Source organism: Drosophila subobscura, chromosome O, assembly GCF_008121235.1.
Source record: "Drosophila subobscura isolate 14011-0131.10 chromosome O, UCBerk_Dsub_1.0, whole genome shotgun sequence".
Taxonomy (NCBI): domain Eukaryota; kingdom Metazoa; phylum Arthropoda; class Insecta; order Diptera; family Drosophilidae; genus Drosophila; species Drosophila subobscura.
The window spans coordinates 25,834,798-25,859,010 of record NC_048533.1 but is presented as its reverse complement, the minus strand read 5'-3'; the positions used below and the strand labels follow the sequence as shown (position 1 = coordinate 25,859,010).

The following is a 24,213-nucleotide window of genomic DNA, read 5'->3' as shown; positions in this document are numbered from 1 at the left end:
TATTTAATTGCATTATGTGACGGACAAAGTCGAGTCAGTGGCCGACCCCCCGCCTTTCCTTGTGGCGCAACTGCTGACAGATGAAGCTGTTGCATAAATGCTCGAACCTGATAGTGGGACAGTGGGATGCCCTGCAAAGTCTCATAGGTAAACGGAGAGCCCACAATCAGTGACCCCATTCCCCACAGCTTGAGACTCTGATTCCCCCACTCCGAGTCGATTGTTATCGCGCACTTAATTAGGCGTGCGCTGAGGCTGAGGCTGGGGCTGGGGCTGAGGTAATGCTCATCGTGTGGAGATACTCGCACCAGTAGTCTGATGCGTACACGTAGTTCTTGGTTCTTGTTGTAGTTACAACTTTGGTCATTAGAAAGCTGCAAGGTTTTAGCTCTCATCTGTACGGCTTCCCCGAAGAGCACCGCTCGTGGTGCTCCCCCCATTTGACGGACTCTCTTCGTGAATGATCAAAGCACCTGCAGCTGCAAATGAACTCTGCCTTTGGTTTTACCTCTACCACGAGGCATAACCTGCTGTGAGACTTCAATTTGGCATTATTCAGTGCAATTCAATGCTGAAGCTGCGTGTCAGGCAATCGCATTAGAAAATCATTTGCCTCGACTGTTATAATTGCATTTTATTACTTCCGACAAGAACAAGAATCACAGAGGGCCCAGACCAAGACGCAGAGCTGGTCCCAGGCCCTCGGCTGAGGCAATGTCTCTGGCTGTGTCTCTGGCTGTGGCTGTGCGAGAAAAGCTTCTGCTGAAGAAAGTTGTCAGCAAAGAGAATGGAAGACACGACAAGAGAGCTGCCTAAGAGAGGCTCGGCATTAGCTGTCTGCCTTTTACCGGTTTACTTGGCCAAAGAGAGGCACGGAGCATAGGCAGAGCAGTGGCCGTGGCAGTGGCCGTGGCAGAGGCAACATTAGTTAGTCGATGCTGTTATTGCCACTGCTGCTTCTGCTTCTGCTTCTGCTTCCGTCGACGCCAACGCCAACGCCGGCTTCAACATCGACTTTGGCTCTCGCTTTGGAGCTGGAGCTGGCTCTGACGGTGGCTTCCCAGCTTGAAAACGTTTTCCGCGGCCTTCGCAGCCAGCATTCAGTGTCAAGGTGCTCGAACTGGCAGTCGTAGTCGCAGTCGCAGTGGCAAACGCAAACGCTGAAGTCATAGAAGCTAACGAACTCTGTCTGAGAGCCATTCGGATCGATTCACCAGCATTTCCCCCAGCATCTGGAATTCTGGCTTCAGTCTCCAGTCGTAGTCGCAGTCGCAGTCGCAGTCGAGGTCGAAGTCACATAAGAACGTTTACCCAAAACACATGCTAGGCAGTTAGGCGCTCCACTTTCGACAGTGCAGACGGTGAGCGCTCGAGCGGTTCGACGGTTCCAAAGTTTCGACCACTTTTTTCGGTTCAGCGAACAAACAAACAAAAAACAAAGTTTAAAACAAACAAAATACCGGAGAAGAGGAAAGGAATTAAATAACAATTAATGAACCAATTCGTGCGTGTCCTTAAATACTGAAACGTTCCCTAAACCAAAAGTGCATTCGATATTTTGATTGAAAAGGTAAACCCAAAAGTGTTTGAAAATCTGTTGAAAATTCGAGAATATTTTTACATGTTGCGCGCCTTTGCCGAATAGTTCGATTGACATTGAATGGTCGAGGTCGAGCGCGGCCTGACAAGGTGTCAATTGTCAGCCAAACAGGATGTCCACATGTCCATCAATTAAACGAAAATGGTCAATGGATCATTAGAGAAAGCTCTGGGTGAATGTCAGTTCTGTTTGATGCTGAGATGGTCGCCGGATCGCCAACAGCGAACAGCGAACAACCAACATTCAACTGGAAACAGCAAACAGCTAACAGCAAACAGCCTGAAAAGATGTCACATTAGTTTCCAGTTTTCAAGATAAACCCCGAGAAGAAGGCATTTTTGCCATGCCGGAAGCGTGCAAGACGGAGAGAACTCGTCAACTCCCAAATGTGCAGAATTCTGCAGGCAATTAACTTTTGCCTGGTCAAGTCTTTTGAGTGGTTCTCTTCAACTTCAACTTCAACTGCAGCTTCAGCTTCTCCTTCTGCAACTATTTTTTTTTTTTGCTGTTCATTTACCCACTTGGGATCGGGATCCTGGTGGCCGGTGTGATTTGGGTCAGGCAACGGTTCGATGCGACAATTTAATGGCAATTAGTTGGAGCTCAGAGCTCAAGACTTGAATGTCAAACCATGTACAACTTTCGCTGCATTTTCGTTAAAGACGTTCCCCATTGACATTAGAATCGAAGAGACCCGTAGAGCTGCGGCTTCAGCCCTGACAAATCTCGGCTCTACGTGCCCTGTGGGGCTGATTTGCCTATTACGCCACGAGCTGTAGGTAAACGATGCCCTAAGCTGCATTTTACTGTGCCCCAGAGCTGCTCATTAACATGCTCGTGATGTGTGTGATGTGTTTCATGATCTGGATGAAATGCTTTCACAGTTAGAGCTGCTCTTCTTCGTTGATTTCGGTGGCATGTTCGGGCATGAAGCGTGAGCCTCCAGCTCATGTTCTCCCCAGAGTTTACTCTCATTTTGTTTCTTTTCATTTATTTTCTTTCATTTTCTTGATTTGTATTTGTATTTATACATGAGTGTCTTTATGGATTGGGTGAATAGATTAGGTTTTCGAACGGCTTTCAAATTGGTGCGGTTAATTTGCCGTTAGGTCTGCTTCTGGGGCCATGAAATGAAAAGTTTTTCGGTTGAGATTTTCCCCCATTCTTCCAGTTGAGATGCCTTTTGATTTACCGCATCAAATGGAAACAAGTTTGTCGGCCAGGCCACGCCACACCGCGCCACGCCACGCCATGGAAGATCTTTTGATATTTGAGAAATTTCACTGGCCATTAATTGAAGATTTGTCGCTAACTTTGAGAAATTTTTCGCGGCCAACAAAAAAAAACTTATTTCTATAGAAAATAACTCCGAGGTGACCCACATTGTGGCCGGCCGTGTGCTATTCCATGCAACAAGGCAGTCAAGTCCACCGCCATCCAGTCGAGAAGTCGACTCCTTCTGCCTGCTGCCAATGGCCAGCGGGTGCAGTTTTCAAATTGCCAGCCATGAAATGAAGATAGCCCGGTCGGGTATTGGTAGTCGCCTGGCTGGTTGTACGTACCTGTATACATGTATGCATCTATGTTCTTTGTAGCTGGCTTGGCTGCCAGTTGGCAGAGTGGTGTGGCTGCCTCCATCTGTGGCTTCCACACATGCCTTACAGTTACATTGAGGTGCGCTTCAATTGAGATAAGCTTGCGGTTGGCAGTTATGTCATTCGACTGGCATTTCCCTGGCACACTTTTCCAAGAGCCCACATCCAGCCAGCAGCAGGCAACAGCCAACCAGTCGCACAGCGGAAAGTGGAAATGTTCTGCCTGCTCATTCTGAAACGCTACGAACACTGCCGTTGATCAGCATTTTAATTAAGAGAAATAACACGTTAGACACACTGTGCCGAATTGGTGTCATAAAAGTGTTTTATTGGCACCCTGACAGACGGACGGACAGAAAGACGGACGGAGCACTCAATGGGATTAGCCCGAATATTGAACCAGATCCGGTGTCGGAAAGCCACACTCTTAGAGAGGCTGGCTCTTAGCTGCAGTCATTTTTCTCTTTCTATCGAATCATTCATTAAGCGACTATCCCCTCACACTCCATAGAGAGAAGCCAAACAAACTGTCAAATTTGGCTGTAAATATGCTAAAATAGTGGGAAACGGGTTACTAAACTGTGCCCTGCCCCCTCCTGCCGCGACTCTGGCTGATAAATGAACAAACATCCCGATACTAGCATGCATATATAGGTTAGGTTAGGTTGAGGCGGCTGTCGGGGATTGTCAGAGACCCGACACACTTAGGCCGGTTTCGGCCCATTGTGATACCGCATGTTTCGCTCCCTTCTCTCCCGTGAGACCCTATTTTATCCATTATCCCATCCGGATGCCCTTATGAAGCCAGCGATCCGTCTGGGACTTATTGTAGACATGTCCGAAATGTCATTTAGAAAAGGAGAGCCCAAGTATTGGAGTCTCCTTCTACTGAGAGCCGGGCAGGAGCAGAAAAGGTGTTCCACAGTCTCCTCCTCGTCCTCATCTCTACAGCTTCGACAGAAATCGTTATAAGGGGCTCCCAGCCTGTTTGCATGTGTGCCTATTAGCCAGTGTCCCGTAAGGGAGCGTATGACTGAGCTGCACCTACTCCTACTGAGTTTGCAGAGCTCATCGGTGCGCTTCCTATTTATGTTAGGCCATGTTTGCCGAGTTATGCGACATAGTGGCACAGTTTGCCATCTGTCATTTGTAAGTTTCTTAAAATGTTCTTTTATTCTGAGCTTGCAGGTGGCCATTGGCATACGAATATCCTCCTTATCATTGAGAAGGGGGATTGTTGTTCCAGCTCTGGCCAGCTCATCTGCTATACAGTTGCCTTCAATGTCCTGGTGGCCCGGGACCCATATTAGGCTGATGACGAACTGATAAGCCATCTCGTGAAGAGATTTGCGACAGTTCGCAACTGTGGCCGAGCTTGTCGTTATCGCATTCAATGATTTGATTGCAGCTTGGCTATCACTGTAGATGTTTATGTAAGTCGCTTCAGGGGTTAGTTCCTGAAGACAGCTCAGAGCTTCCTTGATCGCTATGACCTCCGCTTGGAAGACACTGCAGTGATCCGGGAGCCTGAAGGAGTAGCTTATATTCAGCAGTTCGGAGTATATTCCTCCTCCGACCTTGTTGTCAAGCTTTGAGCCATCAGTAAAAATTTGAATGGCTTCCTTTGGACCAGGCGGTCCCTCAAGCCAGTCGTTTCTGTGAGGGATGATTGTCTCAAAGGGGGTATCTGTATACTCCCTCGGAACGCAGTAGTCCGTTTTTGCAGGGACGATGTTGTTTCCATTTAGGATGGATGCATGGCCGGTGCGTTGTGACACCCATTGGTCGGAGTCTCTGAGACGGATTGCTGCCATTTCTGCCTGCTCCTTTCCTGCAAGGTCAGGGCTCTGCAGGCAAAGTATAGCATTTAGCGCATCCGTTGGCGTTGTGCTCAGAGCTCCACTGATGCTTAAGGCTGCAGTTCGCTGCACCTTGCTTAGTTGTTTTGTGATGGTCCCCTTCGATAGGGCAGTCCACCACACTGTGACTCCGTAGAGCAGTATTGGTCTAACTATTGCTAGGTAGATCCACTGGACTATTCTTGGGTTCATGCCCCATTTTAGCCCAATGGCCTTCTTACAAGTGTAGAGGGGCTATCGTAGCCTTCTTCACTCTGTCTTTGATGCTTAGGTTCCAGCTGAGCTTTTTATCAATTACCAACCCTAAGTAACTGGCACTGTCGCTGAAGGAGAGCCTGCATCCGTTTAGTATTGGGGGGTTGAGGGGCGGGATTTTGTATTTGTTTGTAAACAACACAAGTTCCGTTTTAGAGGGATTAATTCCCAGTCCACGCGACTTTGTCCATTCTGACAATCGTGCGAGCTTTGCGGTCATTAGTTCGCAGAGTGTTTGAGGGAATTTTCCCGAGAAGATAATGGCAACGTCGTCCGCGTATGCTACCACCTTGCAGCCCTCCCCTTCCAAGTCACACAAGATCTTATTGACGGCTATGTTCCATAGAAGGGGAGACAGGACACCGCCTTGCGGGGTGCCTCTGTTGACATACCTTGACTGAGTGGACGATCCCATTGATGATGTCACTGTCCTGCATGTGAGCAATTGATCTATGAGCATCACCAAGTGACGATCCACCCCCAGGTCAGTCAGTGCCTCTGTGATGGCTCCCGGTATGACGTTGTTAAAAGCTCCCTCAATGTCTAGGAAAGCGATTAGGGAGTATTCTTTGACGTGAAGAGATTTCTCTACCGCCGAGATTACTTCATGGAGTGCCGTTTCCGTGGATTTCCCTTTTCGGTAGGCATGTTGAGCGCCTGACAGCCACTGAGGTTTAATGGTTTTCCTCAGCTGCAGCCCGACTAGTCTTTCAAAGGTTTTAAGAAGGAAGGACGATAGACTTATTGGTCTGAAGTCTTTTTGGGGTTGTGTGAGAGGGTTTTCCTGCCTTGGGTATAAAGACTATTTTAGCCTTTAGCCAAGCGCGGGGATTTTTCCCACTGTCAGTATCTTCCTGAAGATACTTTGCAGCCAGTTGATGGCCACGTCCCCGGCTTTTTGTAGCTGAGCCGGAATGACTTGGTCCGGGCCAGGCGATTTGTAGGATTTAAAGCTGTTTACTGCCCAGCTTATATTCCGTTTTGTGAGGATGTGCCCCATCGAGGTTTCAGGGCCTTCACTTGGGGTGTCTGCCGGCTCGATGGTCGTACACCCAGGAAAGTGAGTTTCGAGAAGAATGTGTAGGGAGTCCTCGCTAGAGTTTGTCCACGTACCATCAGTTCTCTTGAGATATCCCACCGAGGGGGATGTTTTGACAGGACCTTGCGTAGCCTTGCGGCTTCTGACGTGTCCTCAATTTCGGAGCAAAATTTATGCCAAGAGGCCCTTTTGCTCTCCTTGTTTTCTTTTGTATAGGGTTAGCTTACTTTTGTAATTTTCCCAGTGCGCTACCTCGCTGCTGCTTTTGGCTCTGTTAAAGAGAGTCCTGCAGTCTTTTCGGAGGGTATCTATATGTTTAGACCACCAGGGGGGTTTCTTTTTCCCTCTTGGTTTGGTCGAGGGGCAAGCTGCCATGAAGGCCTTATTGCAAGCTTCCGTGAAATTGTCCACAAGACGATTAAGATCGTCTTGTGTATCCGGGCATTTTGGGGCTAGGGGAGTAATTCCTCCATTTTTGCGCTATACGTATCCCAGTTGGTTTTTCTTGGGTTTACATAGCTAGTGGGTATGGTGCTTTCGAGCGATAGGGTTGTCTCGATGTACCTGTGGTCGGAGAAGGAGTGGTCCTCTAGGACTCTCCAACTTTTATAGTGTCTAACAGTTTGTGAGATAACAGAGTGAGGTCAATAACCTCTTGGCGGTTTTATAATGAAAGTGGGGTCATTACCCCGATTTCCAATAAATAGGTTGGAGTTAAGGATGAAGCTAAAAGTGACTCACCCCTACATTTGTATCCGAGCTCCCCCATTGGGTGTGGTGAGCGTTGGCATCGCAGCCTATTAGTAGGCTTGTGTCCGACCTCTCGCTCTCGCTGACAATCTTGCGAACGAGGTCACTGGGAGGATCGCTTTCCTCATGAGCCATGTAGGACGACACCAGGTTCAGGCGTGTCCCTTGTAGCTCTAGGCTGGCCGCCGTGTTGTCGCCGTTGCTAAAGTTGTGGAGCAGAAAGATATTTAAGTGCTTTCTTGCTAATATGCAGGTTCTTATTTTACCTTCCGTTTGGGCTACAATTAGGTTGTAGTCCTTTGTCGCTAATCCACAGACCCTGCCTCCTACCACCCAGGGCTCTTGGATTAGGACTATGTCTCCTCCGCTCGCGACTAAGCGGAGTATAAGAGCAGCGGATGCTGCTTTACAGTGGTGGAGATTTATCTGCAGAAGCCTCAGAGACTTCATTAGAAACATTCTCCACCACTGTTATATCGGCGTCTGAGTCGTCGAGGATGTCGTCCCGACACATCGCCTCAAAATCGAGCAGCAGCTCCGTCTCCGAGGAGTAGCTCTCTAGGGCCGGCTCCGGCTCCGGGTCTACTTCCGGTGCCTCGATCTCCGAGGCAACGTCCTGCTCAACTGGTTTGTTGGCAGAACGCGCCTCGGCCGCTGCATCCGACTTGTAGACCTTCATGGTCACCGAGCTGAACCCGAAGTTGAGCTCTCCCCTGGCTGCCTCGATCGGGGCTAGCGATTCCTTGTTCAGGATCACTACCGCCTGGTTTGTGGGGCCCTTTGATGCCTCCACTTTAGCCACCTTCCAGTCTGAGGTTGGCAGTGTGGGGTTGCATCTCTGCAACATCGTTAGGATCCGCTCGGGCTCCTTGAAAGTGGCCGGTACCCATATACGGGCTCTTGGCCTACTTGGCACCTCGCTCCAGTCTACAGCGACGAGCTTCGCCCCTGCGTAGACCTCACCGATTTGCGCCACCGCAGCTTTGTATAGCTTCACGGAGCGCTCATCCTCGCAGGCTACCACTTTTATATTACCCTGGAACCATCCCATGTCCTTGCAGACTGGGGTGGCCCGGATCCTTCTCTAGAAGCTCGAAGCAGCGGTCGGCCAGTGCCGCTTCCACCCACTTCCATTGGCTTCTGGGTATTTTCCCCTCCGCGCTGCCTTTATCGAGAACGCCTATCAGCGTCCTCTCCCTTTGGCAATCTGCGCGAAGGATACGTTTGGTAGAATCCTGGATCGCTTCGCGGCAGGTCCGGGCGTCTCTTGAGAGCGTTGCCTCTTCTGTTGTGCGGCCACCTTCTGTGGCTCCACACTGAAGTTGGGCAACACCGTCGAGGCCCATTCTACTTTTTTTTTCTGCTGTCGGACTGACTTCTTGGCTGGCGTTCTGCCGACGGAGTATGTGCCCAGCACTTCTCTTTTCGGCATAGCTATACTTCCTGGCTTGGACGCTGGTAGATGGCAAGTCCTCACCCGCCGCTTCACCGGAAGGTTGGGCAGCCGCAATATTGCTTAGCTGCCCTACCATGGTATCAGTTTTGGGTGTTGACTTTCCACCCATCCCAGGTTTGGGATGAGATCCACCCGGATTCATACCCGCGTCCTTCACCGTGCAGGTCTTTCCTGCGTCTGAGCGGATCGGGCCAGGCCTTTGGGCCGCTGCCTTCTCCCGCTTGGGATTTCTCCCTGCAGGCATTTGGGGAGTGCCTCTCTCGTTTTTGGTTTTGTTTACAATATTTAATGATTTCTCCATATAGTTCCCACGAGCTGCAGAGAAGGGGAACGGTCCACCCCGGCAGAGCTCTGCGTTACCCGGGTAAGGCATAATTAGAACAGGGGGCTGCCAAATCCCTGAGCTCTCCGTTCACGACTGGGCTAGTGTTTATACCGGGCCCCCAGCCAGGCTGACTCTTGGCACGGGTCGAGTGACACCTTAGTCCGGCCCGGTGTGAGATGAGTGTTTGGGCTAGGATGTGGGTAGGTGTTGTGTAGGGATGGGATTGTGTGAGCTACTTAATGAGAGGCGGCACCACAAGCGCATCGTCAGTGTTGCTGCGTCGCGAACACCCGCTGGCTGTCCGGGACTGCTTATTTCGGTACTCTCCCTCAGAGCCAACTTAGTTGATGCTCTTTAGGATGCCCGCCTATTCACAGCTGACCTACCCACTGGGGTAGGCCGTTCGCTATCCGCAACCTGCGACCCGTCCGGTGGCCTCAGCTAGGCCCCCTCTGAGCCACCTCAAAGCCCAATAGGATCATCGGAAGCATGCATATATAAATATCCATTCAATTCGAATTGAAATGCCTGCCACAGCAAGTCGAAGTGGAAGTCGTTGCTGGAGTCCGACGAGCAGCAGGAGCAGCAGCACCAACTGCCAAATGGAAATTTATGTCCATGTCCATGGCTGAGAGTGGCCACTGGCTGATGCTGGTGCTGCTGCTGTTGCTACTGCTAGCTACTACAGCGGGGATTAGGATTAGTTTATTGCCCCACTAAGGCAACTGACCCACAACATTAAATTGTGATTTGAGTGGGGCAACACACAACAAACAGCGCAAACAGCGCAGCAACAAGGCCAAGACAGCAATCGAGACTCTGTTTCAGACTCTACTCCACTCGTACTCCTCGTACTGGGGCTGCCGCTTGGAAGTAGAAGTCAAAAGAGCCGAGTAATTAGAATCTTTTTCCCATTGAAGGAATTCCTGTAGACACAGAGGCACGCGGCGACTCATTCCATTGCCTCGGCCATGTCATTGACCAGAGACCATGAAAATTGATTTGCAGCCAGACAATTGCATAATCGTTGATTATGAGGTACTGCAAACTGGCTGCAGCTGGTCGGGAGTCCGCGATCTCAAGTCGAATTCGATTAGTGCGGAAATCAATCGGAGCATGTGGAAAACTCCACGCTCCACACAGATCAAAACTCAGAGCTGAACAGAGCAGAGCAGAACTCTGAGCTAGAGTGCAGAGCTCTGTGATTTAACGCATATTACTCGTAATGCATTTTCTATGCCGCTAACGATGCAGCAACTACCAGCAGCAACAGCAGCCATGCAACATTTGTGTTCTGCTCGTATCGATCGCATTGTGATCAGGGGGCCCCCAATCAGAATTCCTCTTGACCATTTCGGCGTACAGCTTTGGGTTTAAGTTCGCTCTTGGCCTGGAAGCACCTCATCTTCAGCTGCTGGTTACTAACTAACTCGCCGAGTATCTTTCGGCTTCCTGTGCGTGCGTTCGGCTAAGTGGCATTATTTTAATTCCTGGGCCTGTGCGTGCCACAGCCACAGCCACTAGCCACTAAAGTCCAAAGCGAAGCCCGCAGAAGCCGATGCCCTGTCTTGGCATCGGGGGATCATCAACCAAATTGATTTTGCATCTGTTTCATTGCAATTAATCAAAGGCAAAGCATTTCGTGATGGTGGGCGTTGCAGGCGACCGACCACTTACACAGTAGCAGAATAGCACAAGTTGCAGTTGCAGTTGCAATTGCCGTAAGATAGTGGCTGATGGCTGGTGGCGCTGCTGCTGCTGCTGCTGGGCCAACATTAAACCCATTATTAAAGCTTAACTGTAACTGCTGGCGCAATTAATCATGAGATAAGCATGAGAGTGGGAAACCAGGCAGGCTGTGGTGGCGGTGGAGGCAGCCGGGGCACACACTGAAATGCTAATTAAAAACCAAGCTACCAAAACACAACTTTTTTCCCTCCAACTTGCAGCAACTTCAACAGCAGCAGAGGAGGAGAAGCAGAAGGAGAAGCAAAATCAGAACTTGCTGCAGTGGCAAGAACAGCAAATGCAACTACAGCTACGGTCAATGACAAAGAAACGAGTCAGCATGATGATGAAGACAACGACCAAGACGACATGTTGCCTGGTGTTGGTTGCCTTAATGCTGCTGGTGGACAGCTCGGTGGCGGCACGCAAGCTTCTGCCCAAGCGGCCGGTGAAACCGTTGAAGACATTTCCGCGCAACAATGCCACACCAATACCAGCAGCAGGGGCACTCACAGCAGCAGCAGCAGCAACAGTGGGAGCTGCAGCCACAGCCGCAGCGGGAGCTGCAACATTGAACGGAAGCGAGCTACCAAAACCGTTGACGCTGCAATCCGACGAACCAGCGGAAGCGATTGTCGCATCGCCACCTGGAACCCCATCGGCAGCGGCATCAGCATCAGCATCAGCATCAGCCTCAGAATCGGCATTGGCATCGGCATCTGTAGCGGCAGCATCACCTGCCAATGCGGAGACCAAAGCCGATGATCTGGCCAACCAGACCCCAACCGCAACACCTTCAGGCTCTGGCCTGATCGATGAGGACTGCGAGCCGGATATGATTGGCTTCGAGCTTATAACAGGGTAAGTGTCACCAGGGCAGAACCATAAATCTTAATACCGGGCAATTAGTTGCCCAAGGGGGAACAGACATCCACGTAGACTAGCATCCAGCCAGCGAGGGGGCATAAATTACTCGAGACTTATAGGATGGGATGACAGTGTGTCGGTTCCCTGTTAACACATCGTAAAAAAATATCAGACGAGGGTTGTCAGAGTAATCTAAAGGTTTATGTTTACAAAATTCTTTGAAAATATTATCCAACTAACAAGATAAAAGATGCGCTTAAACAATAAAACAATTTGTTTAATTGTTCCCAGATACGGTTAGCCTTTGTTCGGTCAATGAACTCACACTTAAAAGCAATTCAACGAGAAATAAATAATTTCTTTAATTGGTTTAACTTTTAAACTATAGAAAAGAGCATCTTTTGGTTTACTTTTCAACCCAAAAGAATGTGGAAAGAATGTAACAACTTGAACATTTTGTTCCCATTTGGAAATGCTCGCGGCAAACCGAACCGAACCATGATCTAAATACATAATTCAACCATCTGCTTCGAGAGAGAGATGCTGCCCATAGGGGAAGATTGAATTCAATTTATAAATATTATTTAAAAAACACTTCAACCCACCCACTTGAGGAGGGACTTGAAAGAGAGAGAGAGAAAAACCTGTTGCTGCATGAATTTATGTGCGTTACTTTCCGCCTAATCCCCGATACCAACCCATTCCATTCCATTCCATTTCATTCCAATGCGAACTCGAATGGGCTATAGGTTCGTGCTATCGGCGCCATCGAGGCAATTGGAAACGCTGCCCGGCACCCTCATGCTGACCGACTGCCTGGAGGCCTGCCAGGCCAATGAATCTTGCAGCTCGGTTAATTATGAGACGGGCCTGTGTGTCATGTTCCGCAGCACAGCCGATCAGTTGCCAGGTGAGTACCGAGTGGGCCACAATCTGCACCACGATCAATTGCTTAAAGCTTGCATGTTAAATGTTCTATAATAAATGTGAACTCCGGCATCTTCCACACCCACAATCCTCCCCACACTCTATGCGGCATCCACAGGTTCACTTTCGCGCTCCCAGTATCCCGTTTTCACCGTATACGCACAGAAATCCTGCTTCGGAGTGCGACCCTGCTCGAAGGCCTGGTGCATTGATCGCGTACAGGGCTACCGGCTGCCGGAGCGAGCCAAGGCCAGCCAGAGCGTGGCCACGAGGCGCGACTGCATCGAGCTATGCCTGGGCGAGACGGAGTTCACCTGTCGGTAAGTGCTTGAATCCCGTTACAACGAGCGAGCAGTGTACCCACACCCAAGCCAACTCATTCATCTGCCACCCTCTTGTGCCTCTCTCTTGTATCCCTCTTCAACTACCCAACTCTGCATCTGCCTTTTGCCTCTTTTGCGACTCTTGTGAAGATCGGCCAACTATTATGCGCACTCTGGCCTGTGCGAGCTCTCGGACATGGATCGCATTACGCTGTCGGACGAGGCGAACATCGCGGCCTACGATGGCGCCGACTATCTGGAGAATAACTGCGCGGAGGAGCCCAGCAAGCTGTGTGAGTTCAAGCGGATCTCGGGTCGCATTCTGAAAACCGTCGACTCGGTGCATCAGAATGTGCAGAGCATCGACGACTGTCGCGACCTCTGCCTGACTGCCCCGTTCCGCTGCCACTCCTACGACTACAACGAGACCGGTGAGCATGTCTGCCGCCTCTCGCACCACAGTCGCGCCACCCTGACGGATCTCTCGGAGCCCTATCTGAGCATTGAAGAGGCAGCCACTTACGAGCAGTCTGCCTGCTATAATGTATCCATCGATTGCCGCTCTGGCGAAATGATCACAAAGATTCGCACCTCCAAACTGTTCGACGGCAAGGTCTATGCCAAGGGAGCCCCCAAATCCTGTGCCGTCAACGTGAACAACTCTCTGGAGTTCGATCTGAAGATGCGTTACAACGACCTCGAGTGCAATGTCCGCCAGAGTGCCTACGGCCGCTATATGAACGACATTGTCATCCAGCATCATGACATGATTGTCACCTCCTCCGATCTGGGACTGGCCGTCTCCTGCCAGTACGATCTGACCAACAAGACGGTCGTCAACAATGTGGACCTGGGCGTAACCGGCGAGATCGAGTCGACGCTGAGCGAGGAAATCATTGTCGATTCCCCGAATGTCATCATGAAGATCACCGCACGTGATGGCAGCGACATGAAGCGCATCGCCGAGGTGGGAGACCCGCTCGCCCTCCGTTTCGAGATCGTCGACGCGAACAGTCCGTACGAGATATTTGTGCGGGAACTGGTGGCCATGGACGGGACGGACAGTGCCGAAATCACGCTGATCGATGCCAACGGCTGTCCCACGGACCAGTACATAATGAGTGCCATGCAGAAGATGGCCAGCAATCGCAAGGTGCTGCTCTCACAGTTCGACGCCTTCAAGTTCCCCTCCTCGGAGCTGGTGCAGTTCCGCGCCCTGGTCACGCCCTGCATACCGCGCTGCGAACCGGTTATCTGCGACAACGATGAGAACGGAGAACTCAAGAGTCTGCTGTCCTACGGTCGGCGCAAGCGCTCAGTGCTGAATGGCACCGATGGCGGTAAGTAAACGGTTCTCTGTGTGCCAGGGATGGCTGCCACCGCAACGCCACCACACCACGCCGACAGTGACCTTTCTGCAGCTATGCTCCCCCATCCACCCGAGTTGGATCACCAACTCGCGGGGGGAAGTGGATAATTGCGCACAACACAGCGAAATGCAGCACCACTCTAAGAGCGGGCACTCGGTGTTGCTGTGTTGCGGTGGCACTCCATCCCTGGTTGCAGTTTGCACTGCAGCTGCGGCTCCCAGAAAACATATTTCATTTCTTGTTTCTTCTCTCTCTCTTTTGTGGTGGCTCTTTGCCATTCTTTCCCCCTGCTTTCTTTTCTCTCTCTCTTCTGATACCCATTCACAGTGGAGCTGGAGCTGGCCATTAAGTCGGAACGCCAAAAACGTGATGTGAGTCATCAGCCGGCCGCAACCGATGAGAACATTTTGCTGGTGCAATCGATACAAATCACCGATAAGTTCGCCTTCAATGGCGCCGATTCAGGCGGCGGCAGCAACGGCAACGGCAACGGCATCGGCGCAGGGCTGGCCACCGATGGACTGGCCAAATTGCAACTGGAACTGGGCACCAAATCGGACACTTGCATAAATGGTTATGGTAAGTTCCAGTTCACTCTCTGGGCAGAGAGCGTAGCACGGTGGCGATCTCGAATCAGGGGTCTGGGGTCTGGGGTCTGGACTCTGGGGCTCTTGGGTCTGTGGTCTGGGGCTCTATCTGGGGGTATCGCCGAGCGTGGCGAATTGATTTGCGCTAATCGCGTGCCGTCGCGCCATCTAGCCAGCCGCTCCGAATAGAGCACTGGACTGCGGCTCCAATGTGCCGACTGAGTGCCCAGCTAATTAAATAAGCTCGTAAATTTTCTTCAACTCATTTTACAACTCTATTACCAACACACACTCAAACGCAATCCCATTTGTGTGCGCTTGTACAGGTTTCATAATTGCCGGAGCACTTTTCCTGCTCCTCCAGCTGACGGTCATCGCTGTATGGGACAATATGCAGAAGCGCGCGTTACACAAGCGGTAAAGCGGAGAGGCAGGAGTTTGAGTGTGCAATCGAATCCCAGAAAGAACGTCCGACATCAGCAGAGAGGCAAGACTGCAATACTGCAATACTGCATTTGCCTTTCCATAGCAAACGTGAAGAAGAAACGAAGGAATGAAGGAATGAAGAGAGGAAGAACTAGCATGAAATTCTACTTAGCTCAAAACTTAGCACCGCTCATAATCTAGTTAGTAGATGTACGAGAACGAACGAAACGAGAGCCAGGCGAGGCCGCGCCCTTCCCCCAGCATCCGAATGTGGCAGCAACATTGAGCTGGACTCCTCTGTGAACTGGAAGATGAAACCTAGACAAATGGCAACTGGATCGAGGGAAGGGCACCGGCCCGTACCCGGCTTCGTCCCCGTCCCACAGCTCCCTGCTGTAGCTTAATATTTATGCTTTACTTGTATGCCCATGCCCATATATCATTTAGGAGTCCCCGTTCCCCCACCCCCCTTCTATAAGACTTACCGCTATAAGACTACTCTGAATGTGTCGACATACTATCAGCTTAAGACTCGTAAAAAGCTCCTTAGTCCGTAATGCGAACGAACCATTCAAACCTCTCAAGCGAGCACCGAACTGACGACTTCCTCCTCCCCCCACACTGGCCAATTGCTCGCTTAAGAGGTTTGACTGTCTGCTAATACTTAAATACTTAACTTAACTTAATGCTCATATATATGCTAGATCTAAACGAACACAACACAGATACACGAACAAAAACAAAAAAAAAAAAAAAGCATTAAACATAAAACATAAAGACACACACAAGAATAAGAAAGAAACAAAAAAAATGTAACAAGAGACAAAACTTCAGATGCTATAAAAGGTAAATAAACGTATTAGAAAGATACTCGTTTGCATTTCGCTTTTATTTTGGTTTCCTTTGGGGTTTTCCTCTGCTGCGGAACACAAAATTTGCCCGTCAATGTCAATGCCAATTGATTGACTGTGTGTCTGTCTGTCGGTTGGGTTGGTCCGCCGCTGCCATCTTTGCCTTGGATTTTGCTGGCCTAACAAGGCCAACCTCAACCTCAAGCCATGGCCATGATTGTTGGTTTTGGCCTAATCAACGTTGATACAAATCAATCAAGAGCAGCGTTTAGCCTTCCTCTGCTCGCCCGCAATCGAATGGGGAATGGGAATGGGAATGCCATACGATGCCACACTTACCAGGTGGAAATGGAAAATTGGCCAAGTGAAACCGAACTGAGCCAGGCCAAAAGCAAACTGAACCGAACTTAACTGAACTCCGCTGGCTGCAGTAAAAGTGACAAACTAATTGGGCGAGGAAAAGAAGGCTACGAATTGCAGGTAAACGTAAACAACTTCATTAACTTGATTTCACCTACATTTCGGATTGGAGGTGGAGCAGAAGGTTTCCATGGCATGGAAAGGGTGAGCAACAAGTAATGGAATTGCTTCGAAAACATTCTTTTGGAATGCTTTTAAAATTATACATTCTACGTTCCTTTAGCAAGTGGAAAATGTTTATTGAAAGATTGCAAGAATGCACGAAATAGCCTTAAGGAATCCCATTGAAAATGGAACCTCTTTATCACAGCTACGAGTATTTATGTGTCTGGCAAGTGATTCGAATAATTTTTGAAGAAATTCCTGTGTGCAGCTCTCTCCAGAGAGATTTGAAGCAATCTTCATCTCCCATTGCCATAATTTTTTTGTCATAATTATTACTGATTTTCTATCAAAGCAGCCCAAAGATGGCAGTCGCAAAGAATGGCAGCGACCAACAGCAGATGGTAGGCCGCCAGAAGAAACAATTTGAAAGGAAATGTTTAACATTATCTGGAATCTGATGCTTTGAACTCCTTGCGGCGAGTGGGCAAACATGAACATGAAAAGTTGCCAAGTCAAATGCTGTCACTGACATGGCCATCCAAATTTAGACAAAGCCTCAGAGATGGCCTCCAGAGGAGGCTCTTCTTTAGTATTTACTACGTTTTTTTGTTGTTTGTTTTTCTAATACTGCACCTCCTCCTTCTCCTGCTCCTCCTTCTCCTCCTGCTGGCCTTTGGCATAGCGAAAGTCTTTGGACACTTTCCGTGCTTGGACTTCAGCCTCGATCAGAAGGAGGCAGCCGTTTGTTTGTCTGACTCTTCTATATTTTTGTCACTGCTGGATGCTGCTGAATGCTGGATGGTGGCTGCTGTGTGCTGGGTGGACGGTGGGGGACTGCGGTACGCATAACATAAATTCTGCAATGCGTATTTCAAAAATTGCCAACATTCGATGACAAGAGACGGTGGCGTGGCGGCGACTGCAACGGCTCCACCGGCGGCTCTGGTTGCTCCTCCAGTGGCGGCGTGTCGTGCGCTCTTATAAGGAGCCGTACAGAGGCCCTGGCCATTCAGTTGTCCGCTGGGCAAATGTTTATGTCAAACGCGCAGCAAATAAAGTGCTCGGCTTGACAATGTCCGCGGCAATGTCAACAGCGACAACGACGACCATGAGCTGGACCATCGCTAGATGGCGGTGTCTAAGCCAACAGTCCAGTCGGCCACAGGCCACCGGCCACCGTCCACGGGCCCTTGGGGACCAATCTGGGTGGGTAGCAGTTTTTTGTACCTGCCACGGTCAATGCTGCCACTGCCACTGTTTGTTGGCTCTTTTCATAATTTTTATGAATTGCCAGAAGATAGCCCAGACAATGGCCTGACGGAAATGCAACTGAAAAAACATTCGCAATCCCAACCCAAGAACAAGAATGTATGGATCCAACCCATCCCCTTCCCCTTCCCCTTCCCCGTTTTGGCATGGGTAAGGCATAATTGATAAGAATTAGAAAATAACGCCACTTGCTGTGATCACGCACGCGGAGGCAATACCCGAAACGAGCAGCAGATCTTCGGAATAAGATCGATATGGAGGCTGGTTCGAGGCTGCTGCTGGCTGGTGGCTGCTGCTGGCTGGTGGCTGCTAGCTGGTAGCTGGATCGTTAGTGGCCTTGCGGTTCTTTGGCATGGAGAATGCATTTCTTGGATTGATTTCCGCACTAATCGAATTGATTTTCAGCTCGACTTGGAGTTCGTGTCTCTGCAGCTTGCTTATAATCAACGATTATGCAATTGTCTGGCTGCTGGCAAATCGATTTCCATGCCTGAACAGGGGTCTCCGCAGTCTCCGTCTGTGTCTGCCTTTGCTCCCTGGTCATTGACATGGTCGTGTCATTAGCGAAACCAACAGAATGAGTCGCGTGCCTCTTGCAATACCGTTTTTCCTCTCCTCACACATTTGATAGATAAAGAAGAAAAAACACACTCGGACATACCTTTGTGGGGCGTGAAGTGTCCGAGTCTCCGTCTCAGATGGGAATTCTAATTACTCGATTTCTTCTTGACTTCACTGACTTACATGAGCAAGGAACAAGCCACATGGCAAACCGAACAGTGCTCTGGGCTTTGGTTAAGCGAAATTCGCAGTTTGCCGTAAAATGTTCGTTTGCCCCACTCAAATTACAATTTAATGTTGTGGGTCAGTCGCCTTAGTGGGGCAATAAACAAAGTTCCAGTCGATGCAGAGGTCCCAGTGCCAGTGCCAGTGCCAGAGCTAGTGCCATTCCCACTCCCGGCGGATCGGGATCCTGGTTTTAGCCACATAAATTGGCTCCAACTTCAGCAGCAGCCAAATGTTCATTTGATTGTGTGGCTGCGCGCGAGGCCAGAGGGAGGTTCCATGGAAAAGAGTTTTCTTTTTTTTGTAGTTTTCAATTGCTGTGCGCGGTGAGCTTTGGGTGCGCATTTGGATCCAAATTCAAATTCAGACCTGAGATTCGGATTCGGAACCGAATTCAGGTTCGATTCGGGCGATTTATTTAGGCAAATAAACAAATGGCATGTGCGGAGTGTTAATTTATCAAGTCGACGGCGCACAGCTTTGGAAATAAGTGCGAGAAAATCACTTGGCAACGGTGCATTCAGCGTCTCAGATGCACAGATGCACAGATGCCCAGATGCGGCTGTCGGTTGGCATATTTATGGCCTGGCTGCTCATTTTGTCAGCCCAAAGTGCCTGCCATATATCAGGGGCGCATATCTCATTACTTTGTGATATTGCCAATGCATTTTGTCTGACCCAATAGACACCCACAAATAATGAAAAGGACGCGCGGATAAACTCGCACTCGAACTCGTACTCGTGGAGGAAAGATTTGCCATGAAGCAAACTTGATTTCTCCCAAAAGCCACAAGGAATGCGCGCACACAAACGCAAGAGTTGGGCGACAAAACGGAGTGCCCCGAGTGCAGCTTAAGGCATTCATTGCCATCTACAAAGATATATGGCCAGTTCTATATGTTTTCATTAAGATAATGGATAGCCAGAGCCGCAACCTCTGCTAATGGAAACAATAGACTTAGGCGCACAAACTTTCTCAGGTTAACAATGGGGACATCTCATGTACCAACGGAGTCTGAATAGTTTCAGCATAATCAGGCATCAAAGTTTGCATAGGAAGTTCTCAGAGCTGGGATTGAGATATGATCTTAAATATATTTGTTTGTGGGAGATAGAATTACGTAGATGTTTGATAGATTTATACTTAAATGTGCTGAAAGACCAACACACTTCAAAGGAAACTCGTGCTGCATCAAAACAGAAGAATGCAACTTCCCACTTGAATTAGTTTCAGTTTCTTCTCCCCATTGAGTCCATTGAGTTTCCCCCCAAACAGTTATCAAAATAACTCGATGAAAAATGAAGTTTTCATTGCATTAAAGAGAGCGCACGGTAAACCTCAAAACACAATTGAGAGCAACAAATTGGTCATTTAAGAACTTTGGGAGGTCTTGCCCCCCACACACACACACCATGTTACCCCATCGCAGCCACAACAAATTAAATGAATTTCCCCATAATTTATTGTGGATCTTTAGGCTTCATTAAAATGCTGCCCCAGCCATGACTCAACTGTGTCTGGCCGGGCCGTAAATGAACACGGCCCCAATAGATCATTCACAGGCAAAAGATCTCGTTGGTGCCCCTGCCACAGCCACTGCCAGGCAGCACCTCGCAGCATATTGATGAGGTTGCAGTTGTGGGGGGAGGAGGGAGAACTCTTCTGGAGATGCTGTAATCGCACATCGAAGCTGGAGATGGGTTCAGAGAACCCTTTTGATGGTCCGGGCACGTATGGCACAAATTTGTCAGCTCGTTGAGGCCTGGGGCTAGGCGAAACAGAAAGAAAGAAAGGAAAGTGAATTATCTATAAACGATGCAAATATCGTTGTTATTGTTCAAATGCCAAGCGACTGGGGGAATGTTAAGGCTTTTGCCGAAGGTTTTTGTATTCGTTTGGTGGAAATATCAATGGCAACCGCAGGGCGAGAAAATGGTAATAGATGGCCTTTGTTTGCCAAGGTGAATGCCACGCAGAGTAGCAAGCCGCACATCAATTGTTCAATCTTTATTGGCCGCTTTTCAATTCGAAGGCAGTTTTATGAGCCAACAAACGACGACGACGACTGCGACGACAGCAACAAAGCGAAAGTTTTTCCTGTCCTCCTGCGTTAGATGCTGCTGCTGAGGCTGGCTGCTGAGGCTGCTGCTGGGTGGCATAAATTACAAAATCAGTTAGACAAATTGTTGTGAAAATGCTCGAGAGACGATGACGATGACGACGACTTCTACGATGATGATGACGAGTCGTAGTCAACGACTCTCGTTGATAATCTGCACAACTCTGGCTCTCTGCTCGCTGGCTAATTGTCTGCAATTGTTTCATAACCGTTGCCTGACCCCCAGCCAAGTGACCCAAATCTTCTGGCCATCCAGCCGCATCCAAATGGTCAACAGCGAACTCCCGACCGTCGGACAGTGGGACAGACGCACGGATGGATGGATGGATGGATGGATGGAAAGAGACTCCAACTCCATCTATCCTCCCCAACTCCCCGACTTTTCTTCGTCATTCCGCGTGTGCGGGCCCCAAGTCTATGCAAAAGTTAATTCTCTTGGAGGTCTGCGCATTTGGGAAATGTGTCTGCCAGAAGATGAGCAACAGAAAACAAACAAATCTGGAAAAAGAATAATAATAAAAGAACAACAACAGAAAAAAAACAGCTAAACCTTTTCCGGGCAGTGAGAAATTTTCAGAGTTTTGTCGCACGAAATGGCAACGGTTCAACGGTTCCACAGGCCGTTGTCGAACTGGAAGATGACACGGCGTACCGGAGACATTCACCCATCCCCATCCCCATCCCCATGCCATGTTGGTTCATCCTCATCCCATGGCCATGGAATACCATGTCATACCATCCCAACGCAGAGGCAAAAGCAATTGCGAATCTATTTTTGCTTTCTCTGAGGCAGGAGCTAGGGATGTGGACGGGGTTGCTCCATGCCTCAGATCCTCTTCATCTTTTAGTTGGGGCACGTACGCCGCATGTCAGTCTAATTTGCTGACATGATTATGATTTTGCTGCTGGCTGCTGCCGCTGCTGTTGCTCCTAGCCCTGGCCAAGATCAAGAGCCACAGGCAGAGCCAAAGACGAGGCCGAGCTGTCGGCAAGTGAATGGCATTGCCTCATATGTCTGACTGCCGACGAGATGGGGCTGACCAATTTGGTGGGTTGACAGAGAGCAGGATGAGCGAGTGGATCCAAACTGCAGCAGCAACCCTCTCCCTCCCGCCTCCACCCTCCTGGCCACGACAGATCCGATCCGATCCGATGCGATCCCAGCGATGTGCTCTGCTTTAGTCCGTTCTGATCTGTTGGCCTCCTGCTGTTTTGTTTGTTTGATTCTGCGCGGATTGATGTCGGCGGGGCCCATGTTGCCGGTTCTGACTGCAGAATGCAAACATTTTGAACCATTTTCAGGTCGGACCTGGGGCGGAAGTCGCTGACACATGTGCCGCTGCCGACTTGGGCGTGACATAGTTGCATTTATTAATGCAAATATTCCGTTTAGCTGCGCATTCCGCGGATATGAAAATGTATAACCGTTCGTAACCCCAACCCCTGTCGTCGCACTCGCTCCCCGAATCTATCTTTCGTTTCCATCGAAGGCCCAGCAACAAAAAAATCGTACCGCTCTCAGCCATCTCTAAGAGAGTTGGAGAATGACAGACAATGGGAGAGCAACACTAGGGGCAGCGCAGTCGACGCCAGCAGCGGCAGCAGCAGCGACGCTTTGCTATTTCTCTTTGAAAACCTGCTCTTAAAATCACACTCTTCAGTGCTCTTAGAGAACTTTCCACAGCCCAGGCCAAAGCTTTTCCGGCACCTGAAGCTCCACGACTTGGGGCTCAGTTCTGGTTCTTCAACTCCGCTTGTCGGAAGTAATAAAATGCAATTATAACAGTCGAGGCAAATGATTTTCAGATGCCACAGCCGCGGCCATTGCCAGCCACGGAATCGCACTGCATAATGCCATAATGCCAAATTGAAGTCTCTCAGCGGGCAAAGGCATTTCCAGGTGCCGCAGGTGCATTGATCATTCCAGAAGAGAGTCCGTCAAACGAGGGGAGCACCACGAGCGGTGCTCTTCGGGGAAGCCGTACAGATGAGAGCTAAAACCTTGCAGCTTTCTAATGACCAAAGTTGTAACTACAACAAGAACCAAGAACTACGTGTACGCATCAGACTACTGGTGCGAGTATCTCCACACGATGAGCATTACCTCAGCCCCAGCCCCAGCCTCAGCCTCAGCGCACGCCTAATTAAGTGCGCGATAACAATCGACTCGGAGTGGGGGAATCAGAGTCTCAAGCTGTGGGGAATGGGGTCACTGATTGTGGGCTCTCCGTTTACCTATGAGAGTTTGCAGGGCATCCCACTATCCCACTATCAGGTTCGAGCATTTATGCAACAGCTTCATCTGTCAGCAGTTGCGCCACAAGGAAAGGCGGGGGGTCGGCCACTGACTCGACTTTGTCCGTCACATAATGCAATTAAATAATGCCCCGCCATCATCGAAAGCACAACGAACTGCACTCGTCGCACTTTTCCCCATTTTTCCACCATTTTCCACCATGGAGTTCAGTTCCGTTGCAGCTTCCACCGCATTCGATTACGACAGTTGCAATGATGTGGATGATGATTCGAATTCGACTCCGATTCTCTGGCGATTTACGATGGGATGGGATGGGATCTTGGGGACTTTTGTCGCTTTTGTGGCCATAATTGACGCCCCTCCGCGTTCGATTAACGCCTCTGAGGCTGAGGGAATTACGTACGGACTGTACTCGTACAATTTATTCCAACAATGAGCAGCGGCAATCAATCTGATAAGGAAATTATATAAATTGTGTCTTTCGGAAAAGCTTTGGGAATAGGAAGTCTGCAATCGCCATCCGCCCTGACTCTGATTCGGGCTTTGCCTCAGCTCTTGAACTTGAATTGGCGTGTGAATGAAAAGTCCCCCAACCTCCACGGCTCTGCTGATGGCCAGGGATCGATTGTTCCATGAAATACCATTCCAGCCAGAACTCTGAACTCTTCTCTGAAGCGGATTCTGATTGAGTAATTGGAGCTGGCAGAGTTTTGCTCTAATTGCTATCGCCTGCCGCGATCGTTGCCAAAATTATGAAGTTCCCAGGAATTAGTTCGGATTAATCTCTGCCCAAAAGTTGTCGGGCAGAGTTTACATTTACAGTTCTCTCTCGTGTGAGGTGTGGAGTTTGTTGGCCTCTTATGAAGGCCAGGCTCAGTGCCATTGCCACACGGCGGATGGCTTAGAGATATATCAAACACTCGACCGTTAGGAGGAAGTCCCCAAGCACCAGAATGGAGCGTCGTTCGATTGGGGCCATGTTCTGTGTTCTGTGCTCTGGTTTCTGTGTCACTTCGATATTCAAATATTTGTTTGCATTCTGTATCCGAGGCCGAGGAGAAACTGGGCCAAACAGCGCCGAAAGTGATGGCAAAAACGACGACAACCCCGGGGGTCGGTGGTTCGTTTGCAGAGCAAACAGAGGGAAACCACTCAGCGGTGCTGTCTGTCGCTCCACTCTCCGCCCAATTGAGTGACATGCAGATTTCCTTTCGATTTTCGCACATTCTCCCAGCAGCAGATCCAAGCTCCCAGCTTGTGCTCTGCTTGTCTGCTGATTGCCGCGTGGGCCAGTCCCA

The 24,213-nt window shown here is 49.6% G+C and overlaps 1 protein-coding gene across 3 annotated transcripts; it reads left to right on the top strand.

Moving 5' to 3' along the window:
- The first annotated feature begins 1,110 nt into the window (after nt 1–1,110).
- Nucleotides 1,111–15,871, top strand: LOC117897951. Of its 3 annotated transcripts, XM_034807051.1 has the most exons (8): nt 1,111–1,570; nt 10,829–11,127; nt 11,161–11,468; nt 12,224–12,384; nt 12,520–12,721; nt 12,875–14,064; nt 14,422–14,673; nt 15,008–15,870. In XM_034807051.1, exons 2-8 carry the CDS (start codon nt 10,906–10,908, stop codon nt 15,100–15,102), a joined length of 2,430 nt encoding a protein of 809 aa, XP_034662942.1. In that variant the 5' UTR covers nt 1,111–1,570; nt 10,829–10,905; the 3' UTR covers nt 15,103–15,870. The 3 variants fall into 3 exon arrangements, with proteins under 3 accessions (XP_034662942.1, XP_034662941.1, XP_034662943.1); XM_034807050.1 differs by having other exon boundaries at nt 10,829–11,468; XM_034807052.1 differs by lacking the exon at nt 1,111–1,570 and having other exon boundaries at nt 10,833–11,468; nt 15,008–15,871.
- The last annotated feature ends 8,342 nt before the right edge of the window (nt 15,872–24,213 follow it).

Bases quoted from the DNA above. Each gene is read 5' to 3' on its own strand.
- LOC117897951 (XM_034807052.1), top strand. From the start codon at position 10,906: ATGCAACTACAGCTACGGTCAATGACAAAGAAACGAGTCAGCATGATG. The intron at 14,065-14,421 runs GTAAGTAAACGG...ACCCATTCACAG, and splicing joins GCTGAATGGCACCGATGGCG to TGGAGCTGGAGCTGGCCATT. The intron at 14,674-15,007 runs GTAAGTTCCAGT...GCGCTTGTACAG, and splicing joins CACTTGCATAAATGGTTATG to GTTTCATAATTGCCGGAGCA.